Source organism: Sus scrofa, chromosome 1 (genome assembly GCF_000003025.6).
Source record: "Sus scrofa isolate TJ Tabasco breed Duroc chromosome 1, Sscrofa11.1, whole genome shotgun sequence".
Taxonomy (NCBI): domain Eukaryota; kingdom Metazoa; phylum Chordata; class Mammalia; order Artiodactyla; family Suidae; genus Sus; species Sus scrofa.
The window spans coordinates 112,653,832-112,680,857 of NC_010443.5; the positions used below are offsets into that span (position 1 = coordinate 112,653,832).

General features: G+C 43.2%; 2 protein-coding genes across 4 annotated transcripts in view; one reads left to right on the forward strand and one right to left on the reverse strand.

The window, feature by feature from the left end:
* Window positions 1-23,844, reverse strand: part of FAM81A (family with sequence similarity 81 member A) — a 129,416-nt gene extending 105,572 nt beyond the window's left edge. Inside the window, exon 1 of one of the 2 annotated variants that reach the window (XM_005659549.3) lies at window positions 23,739-23,844. The gene's annotated coding sequence lies outside the window, so the exon portion shown is untranslated. The remainder of the gene's footprint in view (window positions 1-23,738) is intronic. The other variant, XM_001928540.5, reaches the window with a different exon arrangement.
* The window catches only part of MYO1E (myosin IE), a 224,461-nt gene continuing 221,148 nt past the window's right edge, over window positions 23,714-27,026 (forward strand). Inside the window, exon 1 of one of the 2 annotated variants that reach the window (XM_003353343.5) lies at window positions 23,714-24,358. In XM_003353343.5, coding sequence (XP_003353391.2) covers window positions 24,356-24,358 — 3 coding nt within the window. In that variant the 5' untranslated portion in view covers window positions 23,714-24,355. Of the gene's footprint in view, window positions 24,359-24,411; window positions 24,641-27,026 lie in introns of those variants that run through there. The other variant, XM_021073512.1, reaches the window with a different exon arrangement.

Genomic DNA, 27,026 nt, shown 5'->3' on the forward strand with positions numbered 1-27,026 from the left:
CCCGCAACCTTACGGTTCCTTAGTCGGATTCGTTAACCACTGCGCCATGACGGGAACTCCAGAACCTCTAATTTTTAAGGTGAGTATATGGTGCTTGGGAGAAAGACTATTTCCCAGCATGTTTTGCAGCTGGATGTGCCCATCCGGCTAAGTTCCTGCCCTTGACATGAACGTGGGAAAGCTTGCAACTTCTGGGATGTGATCTTACAGGGAGGGGACATACCTTTCTTCCTTCCTCCATTGGATGGAGGATTTCATGGCTGATTCTGTGGCCACTAAGCTGTACCATGAAGACGACATCCTAGAGATGATGGGGGTGTGAACTGAAGAAAGATCATGCTTGTTTCCCAATGACTTCATGGAGCTACTATTCATTCATTCTGCGCTGCCTACCTCCTACTTCTGTTTCTATAAAAGGGGGATAAATTTCCATTCTGTGTAAGGTCCTGTTTTTTGGGGGGTTGGGGGTTTTTAATTATATACAGCCATGTAATAAATCCTACCTTATCCAGTGTCCCTCCCATGTATTTTTCCCCATGAAAATATTTATACCCTACATTATCATTGCGTAGTTAGTTATCTGAGTGAAACAAAATCTGTCCTATTAGAGTTTACACTCTTCTTATGAAGATGGCTCCAAAGTTGCCCCCACTTAACATAACTGGTCACTCACATATATGCAAGTGTTCTGGATGTATCCAGAAATCCAGGCCCACTTATCCCAAGGCAATGCTGGGAACTGCTGCAAAGGTGGCTTTCCAGTCTCAAGTTCACAGCCTTTAGGTGCGGTGGTGGTTAAGGTCATGTCCATTTCTCCTCTGGTGCAATTTCTTACTCGTGGACTGCATAGTTAGATAACACCGCCAATAAACCCACAGCCAACAAAGGCAAAAAGCACACACACGAATGTCTTATAACTGGCATCTCCTACTCTCCATGTCTGATGTCTCAGTATTTGGCAAATCACAAGAAATTTTTAAAACTCTGCCAGTTTGACATTTGGAATATTGAAAGCAATCTGGAAAATCCTGATAGCCAGCATTTATATCTCCATCACTAGCTGCAGAGACAGATTGTCAGGACGGATTTCAGTAAGATCAGAGGAGTGAGTGTATCGGGGTAGATCAGCTCATCTGCAGCAGCATTACTGAGCTGTGGCTGAATATACTCTTTAGCAGACTCTAGCCATGGGTCTAGGCTGATTAATTCACCTTTTCCCCCCAGAGCCTTCTGGAGGTCAAGTACGGTGTGATGGTGTTTCCCATCTTTATACCAAGGGTTTCTCCTTTAATTGGCTCACCTGTTATTGACAAAGGCTTCAAAGCATACGCCAAAGTTCTAATTGACAAGAGCTAGGGAGGAACACAAAACCTGGACCCTATCCTAGAAATAAAAATAATTGCATATTATCAATAGAGTACTGTCCTAATGTCTGGACAAATCTGATAATCTTACAGGTTGAAGTCCCAATTATGCTGTATTTTTGGACTTTCACTCTCTTAAGGCAGTAGAAGCTGCAATAATAACTCTTATTAAGAACAAATGTTTGTTAATTTAAATGACTAGTGAATTTGCCATGTAATATTCCATCTGATTCTCCTTTTCTAGCTCCAAAACCACAGTCACATGTCACAGCATGGAACAAGAATCTCATGTTTGGGGCTCTGGCCAAAGGACTCCACAAAGTAGCCTCACTCCCAGGAGAATGGCCACGAGGGTTTATGCAAGTTTAGCCTCTAGCACAGGGGTCAAAGAGTCCAACTTGGCAATATCTATTTATGTATAATCATCAAAGAATTCATGCAAAAAAATGGAAGTCAAAATAATAAGGCCACAGAAACCCAGATGAAATGACTTCCTTCCCTTACTTTACAGGAAACCTCCTTTCCTCTTGCAAGTGAATACACTGGTATTACTCTGGTTAACAATCTTCTGCCTACCTGGCTCTAGGGATCCTGTTGTAACCAATGTAGCAGGACTCTGCTTTTCCCATGGCTGATAAGGACACAGCGGGAAGGTGGAAAATTTGTGCTCCTTCCTCCAATTGTCTTTCCAACCTTGACCTGGCACTGAGGCAATGGGGCAGGCACGTCTCCCAAAGAGGATCTGTGGCATCAGCACCACTGGACAGAAACCAGATTTGCCATATTGGTATAAGATTGACCTATTTGACAAAAACCAAGTCTATGCTGGTTTTTGCAGGAAAGATTGAGATAGTTTTTGCTGAAGCTGTTTTTTTGATTATGTGTCAGCTCCTGGGAATAATTCGCATGGAACTTGTAAGAGGTGTACTTTCAAGGCCTGAAAACACAAAATTTGCCAGATTCAAGGTAGTGACTCTGGTCAACCAGAGGTCTGCCTGCGAAGGCTTTACATGCAGCACCTTTTAAGAACCAATAAGCCAGCTCCAAGGTTAACATTTTAGGGAGGAGCTGGGTCTACAAATGCATTCAGCAACCTATTCCCAGAGGACTGGGAGGGGGCTGTCAGGACCTGGTGGGTGGAGGGGGAATATCAAAGGCAGTACTGGCTGACAGGAGAGTCAGGGTTTTGGGATCCAAGGGTGAATGAGTTTCTTCATCTTTAAAATGGAGTTAATGAGGGGACCAATCAGAAAAAGCAGTTGTGACAGTTGAGTAAGTTCATGAATACAGCATGATCTGCACATTGGCTGGCATATAATCGCTTCTGGGCAAATGTTAGCTGTCTTCACCATCACACCATCATCATTGTCTCCATCACCACCATTCTAGCTTTTCTACATACTCTGTATGCAAACTGGAACAAGTTTGTTAGTTAGGCTTTTTTTTTTTTTTTTTAACATCTCTACCTTTCAGATTCCTCATCTTTACACTGAAGCTAATCAAATATTCAACTTCTAGTGAGAGTGAAATAAGATAATACACATAATGCAACTAACACAATGCTTGGCATATAGCAGGTGTTCATAGTAGGTATATCATTACCTAATTAGTTGGTTTTGTTTGTTTGTTTTGTCTGTTTAGGGCCACACCATGGCATATGGAGGTCCCCAGGCTAGAGGTCCAATTGGAGCTGTAGCAGCTGGCCTACGCCACAGCCACAGCAAAGCCGTATCAGGGCCATATCTTCGACCTACACCACAGCTCACAGCAAAGCAGGATCCTTAACCCACTGAGCAAGGCCAGGGATTGAACCTGTGTCCTCATGGATGTTAGTCAGTTTCATTTCTGCTGAGCTACGACAGGAACTACCCTAATTGGTTTTAAGATATTTCCTATTTTGTGCAGAACCTCCTTGCCTGCCCACTTGCATCTCTCGCAAGTGTCCTATCTTAATAAATCTATTTCTTGCCTATCACTTTGTCTCTCAAATTCCTTCTGCTTGGGAGGCATGAAAAACCTGAACCTCAGTGAGGGCAGACACCAGAAAGAAGACCACCAGACCACCAAACACCAGCTCTGAAAACAATGCAAGCTTGCCTCTACCCTGATCCTTATCTTCGGCCCTATTTTTCACTCCCTAAACTATAAAACCACCTCCAATGTCTCCTAAGGCGGGGGGCACAGTCTTTAAGGCATTAGCCTACAATAAAGCTATTTTTTTCCTTCAAAAAAAAAAGATAGTTCCTTTTTTTTTTTGGTCTTTTTGTCTTTTTCTAGGGCCGCACCCAAAAAAAAAGATAGTTCCTTTTTTTTTTTGGTCTTTTTGTCTTTTTCTAGGGCCGCACCCAAGGCATATGGAGGTTCCCAGGCTAGGGGTCGAATCGGAGCTGTAGCCACCGGCCTACACCACAGCCACAGCAACGTGGGATCCAATTCTCTTCTGCAACCTACACCACAGCTCACGGCAACGCCAGATCCTTAATCCACTGAGCGAGGCCAGGGATGGAACCCACAACCTCATGGTTCCTAGTCAGATTCGTTAACCACTGCGCCATGACAGGAACTCCGATAGTTCCTATTTTGACTGCTAGTGAAAACAGGGATTTTGAAATAGATATGTATTACTATGAGGGAAGATGCCAAGGTCTACACAACGGGAAAAGTCTACTGGAAGAGACAATCTAGTTTTCAAGGGAAGGTTTTCTTTTCATTTTCTCTATGGCCCCATATGACATCTCTCTCTCTCTCTCTTTTTTTTTTTTTTTGTCTTTTAGGGCCACACCAGTGGTATATGGAGGTTCCCAGGCTAGGGGTCTAATCGGAGCTACAGCCGTCGGCCTAGGCCAGAGCCACAGCAATGCAGGATCTGAGCCTCATCTTCGACCTACACCACAGCTCACAGCAATGCCAGTTCCTTAACCCACTGAGTAAGGCCAGGGATCGAACCCACATCCTCATGGATGCTAGCCAGGTTCGTTAACCACTGAGCCACGACGAGAACTCCCCCATATGTCATCTCTTTAAGACCTCAGGTGTCCTTGGGTTTTCTGTCTCACACATTAAGGAGGTTTTGTTATTGAAGAAATTAAAGAAGACTGAAAATTTGGGGACTCATGGATGTAGGATTGCCAGAGTTAGCAAATTTTTTAAAAAGGTATTCTGTATTTTATCTGGCAATCCTACATGGATGTCAATTTATCATCCAGTAAAACCCAACCCAGGGGTTGACTTATGTTTTGTGATTTTTGGTGGTGTCACAAAATTCATGTTCCAGATCTTCTCAGAGAGAGAAATATGCTGCAGAACTTGCATTTGATTTCTCAGGGTTCATAGTTATCAGGGGGCTCTTTTACCCTGAGTCATGTTGGGTAGACATCAAAGCAAAATGGATTTTGGAGGTTAGACTCCAATCCAAAGGCCCTGAGATAATTTCCTCCCTTGAGGACTCTCTTCATTATTATGTCCTGGTACTATCGATAGAGCACTGCATATCCCCTCACTTCCCCTCCCTGATCCTAAAATGTGCCTTCACTAATGGAAACACCGCAGGCTCTCCACAGAGGAAGAGATGGAGTAAACTATGGCTTCCTAATGATAATATTATGAGAACCCAGTGCATTCTGGCCTCCTGGGCTCTATTTTGTTCAACCCATAATATTCAGGAGCTTTATCATTTCTCTTTCCAAGCTCCCAATGGCATTTCCCAGGAACCTTACATTTGAAATGAAAATGGAGGTGGTGAAGCAAGTATTAAGTTAATGATATTTAGCTCAAAATCAGGACAGTGTATTTACTTCCAAGTGTGTTTTTTTGGTGAGGATGACAGAGATAGACTTCAGAGAAAGGTAAGATGTTGTAATCTCACCAACTGCCCAACCCTGAAATATTTTCTTCTGTAGAGAAGGCAATTTGTTTGTTTGTTTGTTTGCTTGCTTGCTTGACTGTGCATGCAGAAGTTCCTAGTCCAGGGATCGAACCTGTGGTACAGTAGCAACCTGAGCCACAGCAATGATGATGCTGGATCCTTAAGCCACTGAGCCACGAGAGAACTCCCAGAGAAGGTCTTGATATAATGCCTTATGTGTGAGTTTATGAACCCCTCTCCAGAATTTTTGTGTTCCGTCTTTACACCCTTACTGGCTGAGATCACATGGAACCAGCTTTCACAGCAGAGTCTTTCAGAGCCTAGTAGCTAAAATAGCAAAGGAGAAGCTAGATACCTATCTCAATGTCAGAGCACACCTGCCTCCCTCCAGCCTGAGTCAGGGGGGCAGAAGGGACTGCACTGCAGTTCCAGCCCCAGGGCCTCAGCTCAGCTCCCAAGCACCCCCCCACCACATGCCCTCTTGAGATGGAAGTTCTCCACTCCTGGCCTGCAGAGATGCCCCAGCTCACATCTGGGCCCACATCGCTTGAGAAGGGTCAGGAGACTTCAGGGTGATATAGTTTGTCTCTGAGCTCCTAACAGGACCAACTGCACCTGATTGACAGGCGCAGAGACAAAAGGCATAGGGTTCCTTCTCCAGGCCTTGGGCATCTTCAGCTATCCTCCTTCCCCTCCCCCTCTGCCTTCCAGCCGAGGTATCAGAAAGGTTATTTGTGACTAAACAAGGAAATTAAAATTTCTACTGATAAGCTCTGCCTTTAAGGGTCCTCCCCCTTGGTGCTCATCCCAACAGTTCAGAAAGCTGCAGGGACAGAGGGACACTTTGCTTCATATCAGAAGCCAGCCAAATCACCATGAGCATGGGGGGCGGGGGACCATGTCCCCTGAGATCCCCCAAAACCTTGTTTAGCAGAGGAGACTAAGGTGGCATCAATAACATTTAGAAGACATGAAATCCACTCCCCTGTCTCCTAGCAGTACTGGCTGTTAATAAATGGTGACCTTGACCTTGAATTTCCCCAAATTATCTAGGGGAAGAGCTACAAAGATTATGAGTTAAGAGTTCCCACTGTGATGGCTGAAGGGCCCAATGTTGTCTCTGTGAGGATGTGGGTTCGATCCCTGGCCTTGTTCAGTGGGTTAACGATCTGGTGTTGCCACAAGCTGCAGTGTAGGTTCAGATGTGGCTCAGATCCATTGTTGCTGTAGCTGTGGCTCAGGCCACAGCCGCAGCTCTGATTTGACTCGTGGCGTGGGAACGCCCCTATGTCGCAGGTGTGACTGTAAAAAGAAAAAGGAAGAAGATTATGAGTTAGGAATGAACTGTTTGGCAACCCCCTGTTTTTCTGAACAACACACAGAACCCCAAAATTCTCTGCCCCAACACCCCCAAGCTTGCTTCCAGGCCCAGAGCAGGCCTTTTCCAGGTCAGTCCTTCTGGCTTAGGGGGCTTAGGAGGTCCACTATGAGCAGGTATAGGGGTCCCAGGCTTAGGGGGTCCACTATGAGCAGGTATAGGGGGCAGTGAAGGAACTTGGATATGCAGGCTGGGGATTCCTTATGGATAGCCAAGGGACCCCTGCCGACACGTAAAGGGCTGAGTGGAGAGTGGGAAGGTAGAGGGAAGCAGGATGAGGACTGAAACACGGGCTCTTCTCCCTGTGCCGCCACGTCTTACAAGGAGTCCAAGAGTTCTACATTCAAACTCTTGGACTAAGGAGTCCAAGAGTTCTACATTCAAACTTGGACTTCCAGGTGTCAAGAGTTATCTTTGTCAAGGCAAGAGGATAGAGCACATTTAATGCTTTCCTAGTTTGATCTATAACTTTATGATATTGAGACATATGGTTGGTGGGCCTCCATTTGTGCTCCTGTCTTGGGGCCTTCAACACCCCCCACCCCACCCGGCTATCTTCTGGGAGAGAAGCCTTCACAGCCCACACAGCTCAGTGGTCCAGCCAAACCCACATGCTGAACATCCTCACATCTGTCCCACTCTTTGAATCGTCCTATCTCAACTCCTTAGAGTGGTCAGATCTTACACTGAGTTAGGGATTCATCCTTATGGCCACATATTTGTACAAAATCTATATTAGTTTCCATGTCTGTGTTGCTTAGGGCATTAAGAGTATAAATTTTTGTCTTTGTTTTGGGCTGCGCCTGCAGCATACAGAAGTTCTGGGGAGTTCCCGTCGTGGCGCAGTGGTTAATGGATCCGACTAGGAACCATGAGGTTGAGTGTTCAATCCCTGCCCTTGCTCAGTGGGTTAACGATCCGGCGTTGCCGTGAGCTGTGGTGTAGGTCGCAGACGCGGCTCGGATCCCGCGTTGCTGTGGCTCTGGCGTAGGCCGGTGGCTACAGCTCCGATTCAACCCCTAGCCTGGGAATCTCCATATGCCGCGGGAGCGGCCCAAGAAATAGCAACAACAACAAAAAAGACAAAAGACAAAAAAAAAAAAAAAAAAAAAAAAGAAGTTCTGGGACCAGGGTTTGAACCTGCTCCACAGCAGTGCCAACACCAGATCCTTAACCCACTGAACCACCAGGGAACTCCAAGAGTATAAATTTTATCCAGCTTTCAGCGACCATTACATGAATTCAATTGAACCAGGAGCCTCGGAGACATGCCTGAAAAAGATGAGGTAGTTCATATTTGGCTGACAACCCACCTTGTGTTTTATTGGGCAGTACGTGCCAGCTGAGGAAGAAGAGAACAACAAGACACAAGAGGCTCCAGGAGGCAATTTGGGGGGAAATGGGATGAAGCAACTGCTCGGAGAGGGAGTTTGAAGAAAACTCAGAGGTGTGTACACACAGGTATTTTAGGCAAACGCTCTCTGCGTTCTGAGGAACTTGCCTCACTTTCCCCAAGAAAAGACAATAAACTCTCCATTATTAGATTGTTTATGGACTTGGATTTGTTTGTTTGTTTTGGAAAGTGACCAAGGGAGGGGACCCTGTGTGGAATCTGGCCTGACGACGATCTTGGAGTGATGGCAGGAGCCACAAAGAGCCTATTTAGGTTAACTAAATACAAGGAACACTGGGCATCTGATTCTCCTTCCCCAGAGCTGACAGTGTGAAGGCTTCAAAGGAGGTGACCACATAGCTGAGATAGAACTTAGGGGTAGCGGCCGCAGGGTCACTTGGGGCTTCCTGGAAGATGAACTCAGAGAGGGATGAGCAGTGTGCTTGGCCTTGGTCCACCACACCCTCTGCTTTCAAGTATGCACGTTGGTTGTTTTTCTGTTTTCATTATGGAAGTAGTTCATGCTCATTAAATAAAATGTGAACAATATAGAAAAAATTAAAGAGAAATCATCCATAGTCCTACCATCCCAATCCCATCAATGCAAACATTCATTATATTTTCCTCAAGGCTTTTTGTTGTTATTGTTCTTTGTATAGATGGTGTGCGTGCATGCGTGCGTGTGTGTGTGTGTGTGTGTGTGTGTGTGTGTGTGCACGATGCAGAGTGGAGGGGTAGAGAAAGAGAGGCAGAGAGTAGAGGGGTAGAGAGAGAGATTTATTTTAACATAATTGGACCCAGTTTCCCAAAGCATCGTTTTTAAGGCAACTGGGTTAATGTGACTTTAAAGCACTAAAATGAGTCATTTTATGATTACTGGGCAACTTCATGAGGTTTGGTGAAAACAAAGTTGATTTTCCTTTATCCTAGCATCAGGAATCACCTACCCTAATCTTCAGCTGCTCTTCTAATGGTTCATGCTCAGTGGAAAGCATAACAGGATTCAAATCAAGAGATACAGGAGTTCCCACCATGGTGCAGAATCCGTCTGCAGCAACTTGGGTCACTGTGGAGGTGCAGGTTTGATCCCCGAGCCGGCAGGGTGGATTAAAGCATTGCTGCAGTTGTAGTGTACGTCTCAGCTGCGGCTGGGATTCAGTCCCTGGCCCAGGAACTTAAATATGCCATGGGTGCAGCCATTAAAATTAAAAAAAAAAAAAGATAGAGATGTAAAGGTAAGAAATATAACCAAGGCACACGCTGTTATGACTTCAATACTTTGATAAATTATTATACAAACCTGGGTCCTTTAATAACAAGAGACCTATCTATGACTAAGGTTAAAGAAGTTAAAAATCAGATTTAATCATTTGAATTTTCCATTAAGTCTTGTCATAAAATGGATTAAGATTTGATTTTTGTGGTATAAGTCACTTTGCATTTACTTGGTGACTCTTCTCAAAGATGAGCAGTGGATGAGACCTGACATAGCTGAGGATGGAATATCAGCAGCATATGAGAAGCATCGTAAATTGCATTTTACATTGAGCAAAGAATGGGAACCCAAATTCATTCTGCCACAGTTCCGAAGAGACCAAAAAGAACTCTCAGCTCATTATTTTCTCAGTGAGTTTGAGAAAATGTCCTGGGGAGAAACATTTCCAGTTAACTCAATAAGCTTTCATACCCCTGGGCTTTTGCTTATGCATATCCTAAAACCAAGATGATCCTATGCAAATTCTCTATTTTTTTTTCTAAATCAATTTTTAAGGCCAGCTAGCTCATATGCCACCAGCCCAGGAAGCCCTTCTGGATTTTCAAAATCTTTGCATGATCTTTATTTAGGCTTTGTATTTATTCCACCATGTGGAGCAATGTATTTTGCTTAATAGCATTTTATTTTTTAAATTTATCTATCTATTTATTTATTATCTTTTTTTTCTTAGGGCCGCATCTATGGCACATGGAAGTTCCCAGGCTAGGGGTCAAATTGGAGCTGCAGCTGATGTCCTACACCACAGCCACAGCAATACTATATCCGAGTCACATCCATAACCCACACCACAGCTCACGGCAATGTCAGATCCTTTAACGGATTGAGCAAGGCCAGGGATCAAACCCGAATCCTCATGGACACTAGTCGGACTCTTAAACCGCTGATCCACAATATTTTAAATCCCTTAATAATATTTTAAAACATTTTTGAGTAACATGTTTACAATGGTTCAAAAAAATCAAGCAATATAAAACATATCCTGCATACACTCTTCCCTGCTCCTGCTCCCACATTTCACTGCTGTAAGTTTCCTGTGTCTTTCCCAAAGTTTCTTCATGCAAACATAAATACAAATCTATTATTTCTCCATCCCTGTTTTCTTACATGATAGCTACCTTGATATACATACTATTCTGTACTTTGCTCTTTTCATTTCAGCTTAATACATCTTGGAAATCATTCCCTATCAGTTCAGAGAGAAAATCCTCATTCTGTTTTTTTTTTTTTTTTTTTTGTCTTTTTGCCATTTCTTTGGGCCGCTCCCGCGGCATATGGAGGTTCCCAGGCTAGGGGTCGAATCGGAGCTGTAGCCACCGGCCTACGCCAGAGCCACAGCAACGCAGGATCCGAGCCGCGTCTGCAACCTACACCACAGCTCACGGCAACGCCGGATCGTTAACCCACTGAGCAAGGTCAGGGACCTAACCCGCAACCTCATGGTTCCTAGTCGGATTCGCTAACCACTGCGCAACGACGGGAACTCCTCATTCTGTTTTAAAAGCATTTTAAAATTTCAAAAATTCTATTCTATGTTGTCTCCTAATAGGTTTAACCAGTTCCACAAATGATAGACATTTGGGTTGTTTCCGATCTTTTGCTATGCCAGTGATGCTTTGACGACATATGTTAACTTGCACTGTGTATGTACATCTTTGGATCAATTCCCAAAAGCAGAATGGCGGGTCAGAGATTGCACAATTTTGTAATGTTGCTAGATAGCACCAAATTGCTTTCTATAAGGGTTTCTACCTATTTATACTCTCACCAAAAATATAGAAGAAACTGGTTTCCCCACAACCTTGCTGACAGATAAGTTGGGAGAGAAGATTTAGAAAAGAGCAGTTCGGTATCAAAAGCAACAATAGGACAACTAGATGAAGACTGCAAAGGTACAGACAACGTCAGAACTGACATCTCCCCTGAGGTTCCAGCAGTATCTCCCAGAGATGCCTGGAGATTTCTCCCAAAGATCTCTGTTAGCTCTAAGTGAACACATCTAACTTGGGCTTTTTTTAATTTTTAATTTTTATTTTTTATTTTTGTCTTTTTTTAGGGCTGCACCCATGGCATATGGAGGTTCCCAGGCTAGGGGTGGAATGGGAGCTGTAGCCGCCAGCCTATACCACAGCCACAGCAACTCGGGATCCAAGCCACGTCTGCAACATACACCACAGCTCATGGCAATGCCAGATCCTTAACCCGCTGAGCTAGGTCAGGGATCGAACCTGCAACCTCATGGTTCCTAGTCAAAGTTGTTAACCACTGAGCCACAATGGGAACTCCCACATCTAACTTGGAATTAACTGAAATTGGAACCTTTTTGTTCCTACCAATGGAATAACCATTTTTTCACATTTGAAATCTTATAGGATTGAATATTAACCATAAAAAAGAATGAAATAATGCCACTTGAAGCAATATGGATGGACCTAGAGGTTATCATACTAAGTGAAGTAAGTCAGACAGAGAAAGACAAATACCACGTAATATCACTTATATGAGGAATCTAAAAATCTAGATAAATACCACACGATATCACTTATGTGTGGAATCTATTCTATTCACAAATGAATTTATTTCTGAAGCAGAAAGAGACTCATGGACATAGAAGACAAACTAAGAAACTTATGGCTACCAAAGCTGAAAGGGAGGTGGGGGAAGGGATAACTTAGGAGGCTGGGATTAACATACATATACTACTATATATAAAAGAGATAACTTGAAAAAGACACATGCACCCACATGTTCATTGCCGCACTACTCACAGTAGCCAAGACATGGACACAACCTAAATGTCCATCGACAGATGATTGGATTAAGAAGATGTGGCATATATACACAATGGAATACTACTCGGCCATAAAAAAAGAAAAAATAATGCCACTTGCAGCAAACATCGATGGAACTAGAGACTCATACTAAGTGGAGTAAGTCAGAAAGAGAAAGACAGATACCATGTGATTTCACTTATATCTGGAATGTAATATATAGCACAAATGAACCTTTCCACAGAAAAGAAAATCATGGACATGGAGAACAGACTTGTGGTTGCCAAGGGGGAGGGGGAGGGAGTGGGAGAGACTGGGAATTTGGGGTTAACAGATGGAAACTATTGCTTCTGGAATGGATAAGCAATGGGATCCGCTGTATAGCACTGGGAACTATGTCTAGTCACTTGTGATGGAGCATGAAAATGTGAGAAAAAAGAAGGTATACATGTATGTGTGACTGGGTCACCTCGCTGTGCAGTAGAAAATTGACAGGAAATCAGCTATAATGGAAAAAATAAACATCACTATTAAAAAAAATAAAATAGATAACCAACAAGGGCCTATGTATAATACAGGGAACTATACTCAATATTTTATAATAGCCTATAAAGGAGAAGATTCTGAAAAAGAAAAAAAATATATACATGTATAACTGAATCACTGTGCCGTAAGCCTGAAACTAACATGATATTGTAAATCAACTACACTTCAATAAAAAAAAATAAAAATTTTTCTTAACAAAGGGACTGTGAACAACAAAAAAATCTTGCAGGAGAGAGTATGGGCAGGCAGACTTTAGCTTTTTATTTTATAAATTCTAAATTCACATGCTTTATTTTGTAATAAGAGGCATATATTTCTTTTGCAATTTAAAACCAAGTATAATGTACAAACAAAAGTGGAAGTTCTTTTTCTTTTTTTTTTTTTTTTTTTTTTAGGGCCACATTCGAGGCATATGGAGGTTCCCAGGCTAGGGGTCCAATTGGAGCTGTAGGTGCTGGCCTACACCACAGCCACAGCAACACCAGATCTGAGCCTTATCTGTGACCTACAATGTAGCTCACAATGCCGGATCCTTAACCCAATGAGTGAGGCCAGGGATCGGACTTGTGTTCTCACAGATGCTAATCAGATTCATTTCCGTTGAGCCAGAATGGGAGCTCCAGGTGTTAACAGTTTTAAATAACTTAGCTTTATAAGGAAATTAATCAAGAAAAAAGCATTATTTCCACTTAATAAATTATCCCTAAGCATCACCTTCCCTGGCCCCACTCTCATACCCATTCCCAGTTTTGTTTTTTGTTTTTGTCTTTTTGCCTTTTCTTGAGCCGCTCCCACGGCATATGGAGGTTCCCAGGCTAGGGGTCGAATGGGAGCTGTAGCCACTGGCCTACGCCAGAGCCACAGCAACACGGGATCCGAGCCACGTCTGCAACCTACACCACAGCTCACGGCAACGCCGGATCGTTAACCCACTGAGCAAGGGCAGGGACCAAACCCGCAACCTCATGGTTCCTAGTCAGATTCGTTAACCACTGCGCCACGATGGGAACTCCCCATTCCCAGTTTTTAAAATGAAAAAAAATTAAAAAATAACTCCTAATGAGATGTTCAAGTAAGCTATTAGAGCTGGGATACTATTTTAGGGCATATTTATATAGTTAGGATTTATGATAGCTGCATGATATTTTTGTGTTATATTTTTGAACTCACTGAGGTCCTTTATAACATAAAAGTATGCACTTATATCCATTTTATACCATTTGGAGCAAAACTGTACTATCTTAAATTACAGAAGCCTAAAATTTCCATAGCTGCTTTTAGAATCACACTCTAGGTCAAATATATAATTCATTTGTTACCAATGCCTTATTGAAGAATCCTTTTATGGGAAGCTATTAGCAACTTTGGCTTTATTTTGGGATTTCCAGGAATTTAACATAGTGAAAGGAAGGGGTCATCTCCCGGTGTCCTTGACCTTTGCACATTTGCTTTTGTACAGATAAGGACACTGTACCTTAATGTACACGATCCATCTTTCCTCTACAGCACCAGGCAATAAGCCAGGAAACAAAGGAACATTTTGATGGATCTCATGCGGTTGCTTCCTGCAGGCTCAGCTCACAGTTCATGTTCCTCTGTGCCAATCTTTCTCAGCCTTGCAGCATTTATTCAACTATATTCCTAAGTTGCATTTAGCCTTGTTCCTTTATCAAAATTAGTGAAATATGAGGAAAATATAAATGCAAACATCAGTCAACAGAAGTGTAGTTCTCATAAACTTTGAACAATTGAAATATAGAAGGAAATCATTAGATGTGCTCAGGTGGTGAATCTTTAGCCTCAATAATGACAGCTCATACTGAGAACTCTTTATGCGTTAGTCACTGTTCTAATTACTTTACATGGCTTAACTCATTGAATTTTAATAGATGGTGGAGGTATTATTGTTATTACCTCTGTTTTACAGATAAGGAAAAACTATGCATGTTCCGTAGGAGGTAAACGGCCTGACCCAAATTGAAAAGCTGCCTTTTATTTATTCGTTTGTTTTTAATTTTTTGGGCCCCACCCTGGCATGTGGAAGTTCCTGGTCCAGGCACTGAACTCTCTCCACAGCAGAGACCCAAGCCGCCACAGTGAAAACGCCGGATCTTTAACCTGCTGCGCCACAAGGGAAATCTGGAAAGCTGCCTTTCAGACTTTAGATGGTCAGCTCTACTCAGCTGGGGGACGGAGAAGCTCGGATTTGGAGAACATCTACCAAATTCTGTAATTAGAACTTAAGACTATATCTAAGAGACAAGGCACAACTAGGAATTTTAGACTGTATTTTACCTCTCTGAAAATAGAACTCTCTCCTTAAAATACACAAATCTATTTCTGAATTTGATATATCTAACATGGGTGTGTATTTTCAGGAGCATGTTGTGTATCAAGGTAGGAAGCCCCTGTGTTGTTGTGTATGTTTTTGCTGTACGTGGAATGATAGGGCTCCCATGGGGACAGGGTGCTTGTCTTAAGGTTCTCTAGCACCTACAGCAATGCTCAGCAAACATCTGTTGTAGCAGCAAGTGAGAATAGTAGTGGTTTGGAAACCATGCTACCAACATGCAGAACACCAACACCAAGACGCACTCTATTCAAAGTGACTCCCCTGTTGATAACGGGGGAGGTTATGCACGTGTGGGGGCAGGTGTATGGGAAATCTCTGTACTTTCCCCTCAGTTTCTCTGTGACCCTAAGAGTGCTCTAAAAGATTAAAAAAAAAAAAAGCATATCCCCCAAGTGTTTATAACAATAACTTGAAAAATATGTCATTTTAAACACACACACGTCTATGTATATAAACAAACAGTAACAGGCATACATAAACACACCTTTATAAGTGCATGATAATAAAGGCAAAACATATGTCACATCTTAAACATAAATGCATTGATAGGTGTATGACAATATAAAGTTGAAATGACTATGACTGCTGTAAAACCTAGCCATTTTTTCTCTAATGAAGAGGTGAATGAAACTTCCCTCCTGGCCTTACCAAGAAAATTGTGTATAAATTAAAGTAGCAGAAAGATGCTATTGGCAAATGGCTGTGTGCCCCTAAGATGGACTGTCCCTTCCTCAGAAACATCCCCATCCACCATCTCTTTTTGTCCAGATTCATTGTCATTTTTTAAAAATAAATTTTATTGTAGTTTCCATCGTGGCACAGTGGAAATGAATCTGACTAGGAGCCGTGAGGTTGTGGGTTCGATCCCTGGCCTCGCTCAGTGGGTTAAGGATCTGGCATTGCTGTGAGCTGTGGTGTAGATCACAGATGCAGCTCAGATCTGGCTTTGCTGTGGCTGTGATGTAGGCCAGCAGCTGTAGCTCTGATTGGATCCCTAGCCTGGGACCTTTCATATGCTGCAGGTGCAGCCCTAAAAAGCAAGAATAAATAAATAAATAAATAAATAAATAAATTCATTTTATTGGGGCATAGTTGATTTACAATGTTGTATTATCAGCATCTCTTCTTGATAGGCAGTAGCTTTAGGGCACCACCCTTGTGACAGCATTTGCTTGGAATGTGACTGTACAGATACCTGGTCTAAGTAGAGTCTTCCATAGGCCATCCAGTGACCTATGACCTGGATGGTATGGTTCGAAAATTTGAGCTGGTTGAGTCAGCTTCTCTTTCTTTCTCTCCCTCCCTTTACCCCCAACCCTCTGGAACTCGAATCCAGAGATCATGAGGGAAATTTCCAGTAAGCAGTGGGCAGCATAGCTAAAAAGGTGGGCTGGGGCCTGAGTCAGGATCATGACAAACTAAAGACAGGTTGCAAGCTGAAAATTATGGGAGGAGGAGCAACTATGAGTAAATGGGAGAAGCTTGAAGAGACAGAGAACCCAAGAAGCCAGAAAAGAACAAAGACCATATACATGAAACTCTACCCTCCTTTGTATTGTTTTTTCTTGGGCTCTGGGGCATATGTACCATTAAAATATTTTTCTCATGAAGCAACCCATGTGGGAATTTTTTTGTTTTTCTTTTTGTTTTCACTCCTTCTTATCAAAGGAGACTCTTTTGAAATAGCAGGTAGCAGGAGGGGAAAAAGTCTGATAATGGAGGATATAAATTTTTTTTTAAAAAACAACAAAACCAAAAAAGACAAGATAACTGTACAAGTACAGCAGTCCAGGGTCATACAGTATAGTGGCAAAGAGTGGTTCTATTCAATAGTCCCCAAGGACCTCAGCTGAGCACAACTCTGTGTGATAATCGATATTTATAGTAATGACCTTGAGTCTTCAGGCACAGGCTGCCTGACATTCAGCATATTTTTCAAAAGCAATGAAGCATGTAGAAAAAATTTTCCTTCAAGTTAAAAAAAAAAATTAGATGCTTAAAAAAGGCCAGGCTCATGCAGTTATGTGTTATTTTTTTTTAGTTTGTTAAATGCATATATTTATTTACACATGCCTTGCCTTGTGTAACCTAGCAAAGGTTAAAGATGACTTGAAAGAATACACAAAATCCAAGAAGATAGTGTCAGTTGACAGTAAAGGGGAAGAAGAAAGAAAACCAGGCTGTGGTCACACTGTTGATCCAGGGCAGTCAATTATCAGCAAAGCTCCCTTCAATGGGTCACCTCACTTCTTGATAATCATGGGACACCTTAACTAGTATTACTTATTATTTAATCTTTTTTTTTTTCCCCTAAGGGCCGTACCTGTGGTATATGGAAGCTCCCAGGCTAGAGGTCGAATTGGAGTTGCAGCTGCCAGCCTATACCACAGCCACTGCAACACTGGATCCAAGACACACCTCCTGGCAATACCTGATCCTTAGCCTAGTGAGTGGGGCCAGGGATGGAACCCACATCCTCATGGATACTAGTTTGTTACTGCTGAGACACAAATGGGAACTCCCATTTGATATTTTTTTTTTTTTTTTTTGGTCTTTTTAGGGCCACACCCACAGCATATGGAGGTTCCCAGGCTAGGGTCTAATAGGAGCTATAGCTGCTGACCTATACCACAGCCACAGCAACACAGGATCTGAGCTGAGTCTGCAACCTACACCACAGCTCACAGCAACACCAGATCCTTAACCCACTGAGTGAGGCCAGGGATTGAACTCAAGTCCTCATGGATACTAGTTGGATTTGTTAGCCACTAAGCCATGAGGGGAACTCCATATTTAATCCTTTTTTAATCTGGAGAAAGATCAAGGTTTATCTTCTGAATGTAAAAATCAAACAAACAGGAAGAAAGAAAATACTGGCTTACATTAAAGAAAAACATAAAAATAAATGTATGTATATACGTGTACATTTAATAAGCTGTCAATTTAAATGTATATTTAAGTAATTTCTTTCCCTTTATTTTGGTAAAATAACTGTTACTTTATAACAAAAACTATATTAATCAGAAGGAGTATCATATTATTGCATTGCTGAAATTCTCTGCAATGTCCTTTCTACAAATCAATATTAACATATTAGAAGAACAAAAAATGTTTGGAATTAAACTCTCTATACAAATGGAATTCATATTCCCATAACAAAGCAAGAAATTTTTTTTTTTAGAAAACAAATTTATGATTACCAAAGGGAAAGGGGAAGAGGGATGAATTAGAAGTTTGGCATTAACAGATACATACCACTATATATAAAACGGATTAACAAGGACCGACAGGAGTTCTTGCTATGGCACAGTGTGATAGGTGGCATCTTGGGAGCACTGGGACACAGGTTTGATCCCTGGCCGGGCACAGCTTCAGTGTAGGTTACAACTGTTGCTCTGGATCTGAGCCCTGGCCTAGGAACTCCATATGCTGCGGGGCAGCCAAAAAGGAAAAAACAAAACAAAACAAAAAAACAAGGACCTACTATATAGCACAAGGAACTATATTTAATATCTTGTAATAACTTATAATGGAAGAGAATCTGAATCACTTTGCTGTACACTAGAAACTAATGCAACATTGTATACTTAAAAAAAAAACCCTAAAATAGTAAGTTTCCATTGTGGCGTTGTTGTGATGCAGCAGAAGTGAGCCCATCTAGGATCCAAGAGGATGGGGTTTCCATCCCTGGCCTTGCTCACTGGTTTGAGGATCTGGTGTTATGGTGAGGTGTGGTGTAGGTTGCAGACACGGCCCAGATCCCACGTTGCTGTGGCTGTGGTATAGGCTGGCAGCTGTAGCTCTGGACCCTTAGCCTGGGAACCTCCATATGCCACTGAGTGCAGACATAAAAAGCAAAAAATAAAAATAAAAAATTTAAAAATTTAAAAAATTAAAATAAGTAAAACAAAAGCAAGAATTTTTCTAGGAGTCTGGTTTGGAGAGGCCCCTAGGGTTTTAATAAGTGTGCTCCTATTCAAACTGGGCCTACATGAGGGGAGTTTTTTATTTTTATTTTTTTGGTCTTTTTAGGGCCACGCCCACAGCATATGGAGGTTCCCAGGCTAGGGGTTGAATCTGAGCACCACAGCCACAGCAACACAGGATCCAAGCCACGTCTGTGACCTACATCACAGCTCACAGCAATGCCAGATCCTTAACCACTGAGCAAGGTCAGGGATCAAACCCGAATCCTTATGGAGTCCTTGTGGATACAAGCTGGGTTCGTTAATCTCTGAGCCATGATGGGAACTCCAGGAAATTTCTTCTAACAGACCTTCCTACTACAGCAGAGTTACTGCTTAGGGCTAAGAGTTTGAGCTTTAGAGTCAGGCAAATATATCTTAAGTGATAGCTTGGGCAAGTTTCTTCAAACTCAGTTTCTAAACTGCAAATGAAGTTACTAGGGTTGTATGGAAGATGAAATAAGATATTATACACTAAGGACTGAGTTCAGTAGCTAATACCTAGTGAACCTAATAAATGATGCCTAATAAAGAAAACTGGCATGCAACTCAGAGGGCCAAGGACTGTCTGATCTCACCCAAGAACTCAGGTCCAATATAGAAACAGAGAGAACCCAGGACATGTCACACTGCTGTGACACAAGCCTCTTGTTCATTACTGTCTTGTTAAAGATTTCTGCCTTCATTTTCCCCTTAACAATTTTTTCTTTAATTGTACTGTTGTGAATGCATTCTGATGTTCTCTTATGGTACTGACATGGAAACTAGTGTCACTGCCCTTATATTATCTCCTTACTGATTATTTCCCAAAATACAAGCGTAGTGATTTTTTTTTTCACTGACAGAGTCATACGGGAATTTGAGCTTTATATATTTTGATTTTTCTCTTTTGTTCCTTTTCATTTTGCCCCAAATAAAACACAGTTAATCATGCCAACGTCTGCATAAAGTCTCATCTGACTAGCTCCATCATGTGTCTAGAATGAGTTTTACAATTTTGAAAGTTGCTGTCCCTTTATTGCTACTATGACCCAAGTAAGAACAAATATCTAGTACTTTGCTGTACAGCAGAAATTATCACAACCTTGTAAATCAACTATACTTCAATAAAACCTAAAAAAAAATTAAGAAAAGCAAAAAAAAAAAAAAAAAAAAGGAAGAAGAAGTACCTGGTAATATATTATCGAGTCCTCTGAAAAATGTGGGTAAATCAAGAAAATGGGAAATACTTCTATTTTAAGAAGTGAGGATTTTTTTAGGGGGTGTAATTTGCCCATCATTCTACAGTGACCATGATTTATCTTTCAAATAGGTCTTTTAGAAATGCAAAAAGGTGTGCAATTAATCATTTCACTGAAATACAGGCATAAACCAGGGCTTGCCCAGGTAAACCAGGATGTATGGTTACTGCAGCCAAAACTGACAATGTGATTCCCTAAGGTGGGGACAGAGCAGAGAGGACCTGAAGGGTTTCTTCATGAAATTACAGGCTCTTCCACATGATCACCCTCTGTATCCTACACTCAAACTGTGAACTAGTGGGTTCTGCCTTGAGAAGTCAAGTGAACTTCTGTGCTTTTAGTATCAGACTCAGTTCTAATCCCTATACCTCAGGGAAAACACAATGATAGAGACAAAGACCCAAGAGAGGCATAACTAATATGATCAAGAGCTATGGGTCCTAATGACTGACAGTTACTGCATCTTTGAGGATTTGGTGAAAGCTATTAATTCTTCCTGAAGAAAACTGGCATGCAATTCAGAGGCCCAAGGACTGTCTGATCTCACCCAGGAACTCAGGTCCGGATCCCTAACCCAGAACACACGGTGTATGTGAAAGGAAAAAGGAACCAAAATTTGCTGACCACTTTTGCACATATTTCATTTCAGACTTACATCAATCTATTTAACAGATAAGGAAACTGAAGCTCAGAGAAATCAAGATCTCACAGCTACTTTGGTGGAAAAGCCAGACTACAAATTCTGGTTTATGAGTATGGAATCCCATAACCTAAGTAGAGCCCACACATAGAAAAAATTCTATATATTTATATTTCAATCTACAAAGGAATACTATTATAGAGGAATTATGTGAAAAACGAACACAAGCAGTTACTTTCATCAAAGTCCCACCTACCAGAGCTGGGAATACTTCTTGAAACTGGAAAGAGATTATTAGGGTGCAAAGAAAAGTAAATGTTAAAAAAAAAACCTTCAAGGAATTCTCATCATTGCTCAGTGGTAACAAACCTGACTAGTATCCATGAGGTTGCAGGTTCCGTCCCTGGCCCTGCTCAGTGTGTTAAGGATCCTGCGTTGCTGAGAGCTGTGGTGTAGGTCACAGATGTGGCTCAGATCCCGAGTGGCTGTGGCTGTGGCTGACCCCTAGCCTGGGAACTTCCATATGCCATGGGTGAGGCCCTAAAAAAACAAAGTCAAAAACAAACAAAAAACCTTAAAGTGGGAGTTCCCATTATGGCTCAGTGGGTTAAGATCCCAACTAGTATCTGTGAGGATGCAGGTTCTTCAATCCCTGGCCTCACTTAGTGAGTTAAGAATCCAGGGTTGCCGCATGTTGTGGCTTGGATCCCACATTGCTGTGGCTGCTGTGGCTGTGACAGAGGCCAGCTGCTGTGGCTGTGACAGAGGCCAGCAGCTGCAGCTCTGATCTGACCACTAGCCTGGGAACTTCCATATGCTGTAGCTGTCGCCTAAAAACAAACAAACAAACAAACAAACAAAAAAACCTCAAACACTATTACAATCAACAAGCAGTATTAAAGAAGTAGGTAAATCCAAGACTGACAGGTTGCTAATAGATTATTAAGAGATTTTCAGTGCCTTGTATCCCTAAGTTAATCTTGGAGAAAGCAATTACATCCTTGCCTCTGTCCCTCCAAGCCCATCTCAGTATGACTACTAATCAGGGTTGACCATGGATGGGATGGTGGCTGAGGCAGTATGTCATTTTCCAACCTAAATACTGTTATTTTTTTAAATTAAAAAAAATTTTTATGGCCACACCCGTGGCATATGGAAGCTCCCAGGCCAGAGATTGAATCTGAGCTATAGCTCTGGCAACACCAGATCCTTTAACGCACTGTACCCACCTGGGGATTGAATTCACACCTCTGCAGTGACCTGAGCTGCTATGGTTGGATTCTTAACCCGCTGTGCCCCAAATAAATAGTGTTTCTTTTGTTACCTATAAGCTCAAATTTCCCTTTGGTAACCGCTGTACATTAGTTCTTAAAATATCTGCTTGAATTTTGAAGCTGACATACCCCTGAGGCATGGAATCACGTTTATGTGAGAATGATGAATCATGACTCTATGTACCTAGCCAATGATCACACCTGTATGGACCTAGTACATAATGAGTACTCAACAGATACCTCCCGGTTTTCTGTCCAGTCTGTGCTACAGAATGCTACCAGATGAATTTCCTACACCTCCAAATGTGGCAGTTCCTTGCACAAAACTACTGCTACTTCTTTTTTTTTTTTTTTTTAATTTAGGGCTGCTCCAGAGGCATATAGAGGCTCCCAGGCTAGGGTGCAAATCAGAGTTTCAGCTGTCCACGACAGCAACATGGGATTCAAGCCACGTCTGCAACCTACACCACAGCTCACAGCAATGCCAGATCTCTGACCCACTGAGCAAGGCCAAGGATCAAACTCTCATCCTTGTGGATATTAGGTGGATTTGTTTCTGCTGCACCACAACAGGAACTCCAAAATTCACCCTTTAAAAATGTACAATTCAGTGGTTTTTAGTATATCCACAAAGTTGTACATGAATCACCACTAATTCCTGAATAGTTTCATCGGTAAAAAAACACATACTCATTAGTAATTACTTTCATCCTCCCCTTCCCCAGGTGCTGGCAATCAATAATTTAGCAATTTCTGTTTCTATGGATTTCCCCATTCTCTACTTTCATATAAAAGGAATCATATAATAGGGGGTCTTTTTTCCTGGCTTCCTTCACTTAATGTTTTCAAGGTTCATGTCAGAACATGCATCAGTACTTTCTTCCTTTTTAATGGCTGAATAATATTTCATTCCATGACTACACACATTTTGTTTACCATTCTAAATGAGGATTTTTTTTTTAATTGAAGTGTGGTTAATTTACAATGCTGTGTTACTTTCTGTGGTATAGACAAGAGGATTTTTAACACCCATTTCAACTCCAGGATCCTCTATTCAGGAGACGGGCAACCAACCAAGTTCATAGAGTATACTACAGTAAATCATTATGCTTCACAGTTTTTCTGAGCCCTGAAGTTTCACAGATCTAGGGAGGACCATCCTCTTATGACCCACCTAGTTTACTTCCTGAACCCTGAAAACAATATCGGACTCTCTACCTTTATTTCAGGATTCTGCTTTTCCCCACCCTAATCTTCTCCTAATTGCCCACCTGATTTCTTGATTGCACTACTAATTGTTCTCAACAGATAAATGTTGACTGAGATTGGATGGCACTTTCTTTCCAGGTCTCTCTCCCCTGGCCCTGGCTCACTGCACGTGCAACTTCTCCATCAAAACTCCCCCTCCTCTCCTCCCCCTCCACAAGCCTTCTTTTGTTTTCCAAGGAAATTCAGGTAAAAAAAAGGGTGGGGGAAACGATATTTTTGACTTTCCTCCCAATCCAGACGTTGGAAAGAAAAAGGATTTCCTTTGGGCTGCTGCCACGGCTCTGATCCTTCTGCTGATAAAATATTTCCTTCTTCAAAAAAAAAAAAAAAAGTACAGGAAAATTATACCACTTCGGCCACACCTACTCCAACTTTCGCGTTTAAAGGAAAAAAATTAGAAGTTTACCTCTCTTTCACAGAGTGGTTTTCTTCCTACCAGTTCAGGTCTGGCAGCCGGGAACGAGCTGGGTCAGCAGCGCTCTTTGGAGGCGGGCTTGGAGGAGGACTACAGGATCCAGAGGGCTTTGGAAACTCCGGCAGCTCCAAGCGTGTTGGCTACTACGGTTTCCCTGAGGAGTGACGATGTGAAAACAAACCCTGATTGGTCAGGCCTGAGCTGAATTCTCCATTTATGGACAGATTGCCCAGCCCGAGCCGAGGCTCAGCCAGAAGAGTACGGAGTAAGTGGCTGAAGAAAGAGCGAGGCAAGGCAGCGAGTCGGAGGCGCGCGGAGCATTGCACTCACCTAGGCGGGCGGCGAGCGCCCAGTCTGAGTGGACCCCGGCCCTGGGCAGCATGCGCCCCTCCTGCTAAGTCGCCTCCTTGTCGCCCTCACCTAGCGCCGCCGATCCTGCCTGGATGGAGTCCCCCAAGGGTTCCCATTGGTTCCTGTGAGTGCTTGGGTGTCGAGAGCCTGTTTTTGGCGTAGGGAACCAACTTTTGAAGTTCGCCCAGGAGACTGCATTCCAGCTCCAGCTCCCCGGCAGCCGGACCGGCAGAAGCGCGACTGCGGCGCGAGTCACCATGGTGAGTTGGCCGCGCGGCGTCCCGGGATGCCTGACCCGGGGATGGGGCAGTTAGCCCTGGCGCAGGGCACCCACCTTGGGCAAGCTGCCGAGCCCATGGTTGAAGAAGGTGGACGCTGGAGTCGGCACGTCCCGAGCCCATATTTCCTGCCGCTTTCCTTTAACCGGGCTGAGGGAGAGGGAGTGGGGGCCAAGGAAAACTTTCTTTCAAGTCGTTTTCGGCGTCGCCAAACTTTTCGTGGCCGGGTGGCTATGGCTGCCAGCTGTCGGAAGCCAGAGTATGGTGAGATCTGCTTTCAGGGGCACCGCCCGCGAAGGGGGTCGCTTTTTTCCTGCTGGGAAGGTGGGGGTGGCCGCCCGCGCCCCTCCGCGCGCGCACGCGCGCTCCTCGCTTGCGGCACCAGCGCCGCCGACCCCCGTTCCTCCCCCGGCTGCCGGCAGCGCCGCAGCTGTCCCGCTAGCATCCGCACGCCCGCGGGGGCGGCGCGGCCGCACAAAGGCAGCGGGGCGCCAGGTAGAGCGAGCACCTGGCGGTGGGCTGGCGGCTGCGGGCGAGATTGCCGATGGGCTGTCCGGAGCCACGCTGGCCTGCGCTTCTCCCGGCGCCCGCCGGGATGGTCTTTGCATCAAAAAGGCCAAGTAAACAGCCCCCTCCCTTCCCCAAGTGTGAGGTGGCTGGCACTTTTCGGGTGTACAGCAAACGTTTCGCACGGAAGGAAGTCGAGTTTTGTGTTCTTTTCCTTTGGCACTTTGGGATCCGATGGAAGTGGCTGGCTCCTTCTCTGTGGTTTCTGACTTTTCCTCTACCCCTGCCTCCCCGCCCCGGCTACCCCGCCCCCAGTACTCTTAGCCGCATCCCTTGGGTTTTGGGCTGGTGTACTTTTCTTTCCGAAACACAAAAGCAAGGACTATTTTGAGAAGATTGGCAGGCCATGGGGTGGGGGGGAGTTCTATTACAAGGCTTCATAGTTTCCACACTTGGTTCTTTTCAAGTAATCCGGTTTAGGTCGATGAACTCGTCCTCTTGGTTTGTTCTGTTGTTTTTTTAGTGACTGTGAAGGTGGTGGTAAGTCAAAATGATAACCAGTACAGCACTAATTTAAAAAATCTATTTGCAGGATCACCCTGAGAGAAATGTAGCAAAGGCCATTGGAACTTAAATACAAAACTGTAATGTAGCCCTTGACCCAGTGCTGTGTTTATTCAAAAGAATGATTAAAAACAAACACAAACCTTTAAAAGGTCGTCCTTGACCAAAGCTTTTTCTTTTCACATAGTCCAACATTTTATCTGTAAATAAGTTTTCTCTTTCAGTTTTATGGTTTAAGAAGAAAGCCCACCCTACATTATTTTTGGAACCCCTCTGGAGAACTCCTCCCTTACACTGAGTGTGTGTTTGGGTGGAGCTACCTAATTGGGCCACTGCCTAATTGGCCACTTGAACTTGAGCAATGTGAGTCTTAGGACTTTAGGATTGCTCTAATTATTTTCCATGGTTCAGTACTTCTTCAAAAAAAAAAAAAAAGTGTTTCTGGAAGAGCTTAAAGAATCTTACTGAATTTAAATACTTGAATGGTACCTTGAGGAAATCACCTTTCCCTTAGGTAACTCATTTTTCATGCTGGAGAGACTAAAAAGTGGTGTAGGGTGCCTTTTCTAGGGACCTGGGAAACTGGACCCTCAACTTGACCCATTGCTGTTGAAGTGGATGGTTGGTGAAGGGGGTGCAGAAGAGGCATGTTCTAAGGAAGACTTTTTTTCCAGAGTGTGTAGGGTGTCTATTGAAGGAAACGGTGTGACTTACCTGTTGATAAGTTCCCTGCCAGCAGCACAGATGGCCGTATTGTGGGCTGCCAGGAGACTATCAGTGCATCCGATATGGTTGCCGAGGCTACGATTCCGTGACAGAAAAGCTGGAACAGCTGGATGTTGTGAAACAGGAGATGTGCCATCCTTCCAGCTACTGGATCTGGAGTAATGTGGAAAAAATTAAGCGAATCATTTCTTCACTGCCTTGGCAAATTAAGTCTGTGCATTAGATATGTCAGGTTGCCTTAGGACCCAACTTTGGTAGCTCAAATAGTCAGAAATCTCAGTTTTATATTTACTATTTGTATTAAGATTCCCTTCGGGCCAAATGAGCCTTCATTTTGTGTTTCACATCTGTCTGAGTCTGCTCAGCTGCATCCCTCAGCTGATTAGAACAGGAAAAGAAGGGGCTTTGCCTCCAGTGGGTGTGGCTTGGTGTCAGCATGGAGAATCTAATTCACCAGGCCCTTGGCACCTGTACTGTGGGTTTCTCTCTCTTCCCTTGTGCACGCTCTCTCTCTCTCAGATCTCTTAGGACATCTGGTAGCACAGGGCACAGGCTCTCCACCTGTACCCAAGGTCCTATCAAGACTCACTCAGTTGTGATTCATAAAGAAGACTGCCATTTTCTGACTCATGAACAAATTGTAAGCTGATAGTTTGCCTCATATCCTTCTCCTGAAAACTCGCTTTGGGACACTCCACCTTTGAAAAAACAAGAACACTACCTGGCAATAGCAATTTGTTTCTTTTCTTTTTTTTTTTTCCGGCAAACTCGAAGAACTGGGGGAAAACAAAACCAAACCCAACTCGTATCTCTGCATGTCCTTATAATTTTAGTATACATTGGTTAGGAGGGT